The 3,443-nt window shown below is 38.3% G+C and overlaps 1 protein-coding gene across 1 annotated transcript; it reads right to left on the bottom strand.

Moving 5' to 3' along the window:
• Position 1: 1 nt before the first annotated feature.
• On the bottom strand, positions 2-3,437 carry LOC104774017. Its single transcript, XM_010498684.1, has 11 exons — positions 3,374-3,437; positions 2,806-3,275; positions 2,556-2,682; positions 2,349-2,473; positions 1,570-2,201; positions 1,325-1,442; positions 1,121-1,237; positions 915-1,009; positions 488-630; positions 338-393; positions 2-229 (listed from the first exon to the last, which is right to left on the bottom strand). Exons 3-11 carry the CDS (start codon positions 2,680-2,682, stop codon positions 2-4), a joined length of 1,641 nt encoding a protein of 546 aa, XP_010496986.1. The 5' UTR covers positions 2,806-3,275; positions 3,374-3,437.
• Positions 3,438-3,443: the final 6 nt, after the last annotated feature.

The following is a 3,443-nucleotide window of genomic DNA, read 5'->3' as shown; positions in this document are numbered from 1 at the left end:
ACTATCCAAACATACCAACAGCTAAGGATGTCAATGCCTTCTTCAAATCTCCTGATAAGCTTATGGCATTAAATGCTCCGACTGAATCATCAATTGAACCACCAGGCTTCAGAGGTACAGAAGCAAAATCGTCTCTCTTCTGTTTAGATCGTTGAAAACGTATCTCCATTGGAAGACTGGTCTCGTTATGAATCCTTGTCAAAGGAGAAACTGAGATTGATAAACCATCCTACGAGGTGTAACAAATGCAAAAGTTAAGGTAAAAGTTGCATCGTCAAGCCCACTGGTCGATATTTGATGATATTATAGAAAACCTTGAGAATCAGCTATGACATACCTCAAATCCTTTCTTAATATCAACAACAACAAACGGTCCAGGATGACTCCTCGAATCTATAAAACATATATAAAATTCAGCAGTAGCTACAACTTATGCTTATTCAGGTGGTGAATGCATGAACAGATAGAAGGTTTGAAGTCAAAGTACCTAGAAGTGATACTATCCTTGTTCTCCAAGCTAGTGTTCTTGCTTCTAACAAAGAAACGTTGATGGAAGAGGTTAGGAACTTTCCAGAAGATAGCTGGACCGCAGCCACTGGAGAAGCTTCTGGTTGATTGTTCATTGAATGCCTTAAAAAGATATTACACATTATTAAGGATCTGCCACCTACTTATATATGCAAATTAACTAGACAGTAGTGAACGTCTTTCTCCATTCGCAATTAATTCAAAGGATTATTCTTACTTTAGTACTTTTCTTGTTGCAATATACTAATCGGGAACATAGGAAATAAAACTATTTTAGCAATCTACTCAATAGAGTGCCAAAGACTGTCAGCATTCATCTCGAAGCATGAACACATGCATCTTCTTGTTGCAGAATAAAACAAGGCATTAAGGGACCACGAAGTTACCGAAGAAAAATCGAAGCAGTCTGCTTCCTACCAACTGTGGCAGTCTGCTTCTCATTGAAACGACAAATAAGGTCAAGGCCAGAGAGGTTTTCTACCTGAAAAAGCCAAAAAAAAAAAATCATGTTTTCTTAATAGTACAGGTGTATATCACAGAAAAAAGTATGAAAATTATAAAACCATTGAACAGAACTCAAGGAAATGATAACCTTGCAACAATTGGAAAGAATAGAGGAGGTTCTCCAAGAAAATGGACCAGCAAACTCCAGTTTTCCAAGCACAAAAAGGAGCATATCTAACGACAGCTCGGTTACAAAGACCTCCAACTGCACATGCGAGGGAAAAATATGTAACGAGTACGAGTTATATAGCCCTAAGACTTCATGAATAACTAATTAAAAAACTTTACGTACCCTTTCAACTCTGCAATAAATATGGGTAGGTACTTTGTGCATAGTATTTCTAAGATCCTTAGTCTGAAAAGTTGAACGGTAGAAGGCACTAACTTCAACTGGATGAATTAATTCTCGCCTATTCCACCAGAGTAATAGGAAGAAAAAATAAACAGTTGCTGTATGGAATTCTATATAGGCGAGAAAGATGCATAATCAGGGATAGCATACACATCTTAAGAACTCAGGGAAAGAATTTTTCTTACCATTGGTTTGTTTGAGCATCAAAGTACAGCACTAGTATGTTTAATGTGCTCATAATCCTGGCCTTAGAAGATAGCATTTGTACAGTGAGCTGAGTGATATTGATTGAACCACGAAAAAGGGGAAATCTGTCCCTTGTTTCTGAGAGTTCATGGACAATGGTCAGAGATACCCCATCAATTGTGATGGTAATAGAAGGGGGGAAAGAGTCCATCATAGATTGCGTTTCAGACTCATGGATCTCAGAGGAAACCGCAGGTGTAATATTCCGAGTCGCCAAACTTTCACTAAACACTTTAAACTTGAATGGACTTCCTGGCTTCCGGACAAATTCTGGAAAACCATCAATAAATGCAACAGCTGAATCACTCTTCTTGTTGACAAGGTAAAATCTATCTTTGACCAATTTACGGTAGGTCTCCCAGTCAATGTCACCCTTATAATTTCCGGATTCGCCAAAAGATGCTCGAAAGAGTGCTGGTGCATTGTCGTAAAGTCCAGAGACGTTCACAAGGTCTGAGCTTGAATGATAGTTTAACCGTAATGGTTCTCCTTTATTGTTTTTAGCATACAAAGATGTCAAGGAAAACCATAAGGTAGATGAATTCCATCCTTGATGGCGGTGGTAGCTGACCTGCACATTGAATTCAAATTTTAGGGGATACCATCTCAGTAAAAAGCAGGTCAAGACAAAAAGGTAGCTGGCCTGATTTTATTCTGAAAACCACAGAATACTATTTACTTTCTCTGTTCTTGTTATTCTAATACTGTATGTACATACCCTGAAAAGAGCTCTTTCTCCGACAAGAGAATAATGAAGGGTACCAGTCACAACACACTTGTCCCCCCTTTCTTCCACTGAGAAGAACATATGTTGGTTTGTATCTTGAATAGCAACAATGGCTCCTATACATATATCAATTTTTCATTAGAAGAAGAACCACAAGTTTTAAGAATGGCTAAAATATTAATATACCTACTTACTTACCATCGGGAACTACAGACTCAAAACTTCTTTCAGATTCGCTGTTGAACGAAGAAGGCCTTTCTAAAGAAGCATGTGTGCTTTCTCCTCCAGGTAACGCAGCAAATGATGAAAGCATAGAAAGTACCATCTGACATAAAAGCACATAATAGGCCAACAATCATAACTATTTGCAACTATAGTAAATGTGTAGACATAAGGCGAATTTGAAAACCGTTTACATATGTGTTCCAAACATGATAACTATACCAACCTGCAATTCTGACAGAGAAATGGTAATATCGAATCCCAGAACAGAACAACCGCCGACCCATGCCTGACTAAACTGGTGACCGGTATTTTCTCGCTTCTTCACAGACGCAGAGACACGTAGGTCTTCCAAAATATAGTTTTTATAACGGGAGTGAAATTCTTCCTGTAAATCGCTGTTTGCAGGAAATTCTCTTTGAGAACCAAAATCTGCTGAAACACTTGTGCTACCACCTGAACTGATTACATCGTTTTGCCGAAATGATGTTTCAAGAAGAGCACCAGACAGAGAAGAAGAAGATTCACTAAATGCTGGAGAAGAAAATTGAGTGATATTTATGTCCCTTTCCACGCTCTCAAGAATCTTAGAAAGAACTGATAGCCGAGAAACCTCACAAAGGAACTTCTGTTCTCCGTTTGCCGAATCAAGGGAACTGTGGAGAGTGATCTCCAGAACAATTTCCCTTATACCTCCTGCAAAATAAAGCAATTATAATTTCTTCTTCGAAACGCCAATTATGAATTTATGTAGCAAAAATGTTGTGCAAGTGGATAAAGATAGTACGACTTACCATATTCATCATCACAGACAAAACCCAGTGCAAACTGGGTGACATCTATAGAAGATGCTTCTACGGGGAA

The sequence above is a fragment of the Camelina sativa genome, unplaced genomic scaffold (assembly GCF_000633955.1).
Source record: "Camelina sativa cultivar DH55 unplaced genomic scaffold, Cs unpScaffold00996, whole genome shotgun sequence".
In the NCBI taxonomy this organism is placed as follows: Eukaryota; Viridiplantae; Streptophyta; class Magnoliopsida; order Brassicales; family Brassicaceae; genus Camelina; species Camelina sativa.
This window is presented reverse-complemented; position numbering and strand designations above follow the sequence as displayed.

Bases quoted from the DNA above. Each gene is read 5' to 3' on its own strand.
- LOC104774017 (XM_010498684.1), bottom strand. From the start codon at position 2,682: ATGGTACTTTCTATGCTTTCATCATTTGCTGCGTTACCTGGAGGAGAA. The intron at 2,474-2,555 runs GTAAGTAAGTAG...ATATATGTATAG, and splicing joins TGAGTCTGTAGTTCCCGATG to GAGCCATTGTTGCTATTCAA. The intron at 1,238-1,324 runs GTACGTAAAGTT...TCGCATGTGCAG, and splicing joins TTTATTGCAGAGTTGAAAGG to TTGGAGGTCTTTGTAACCGA.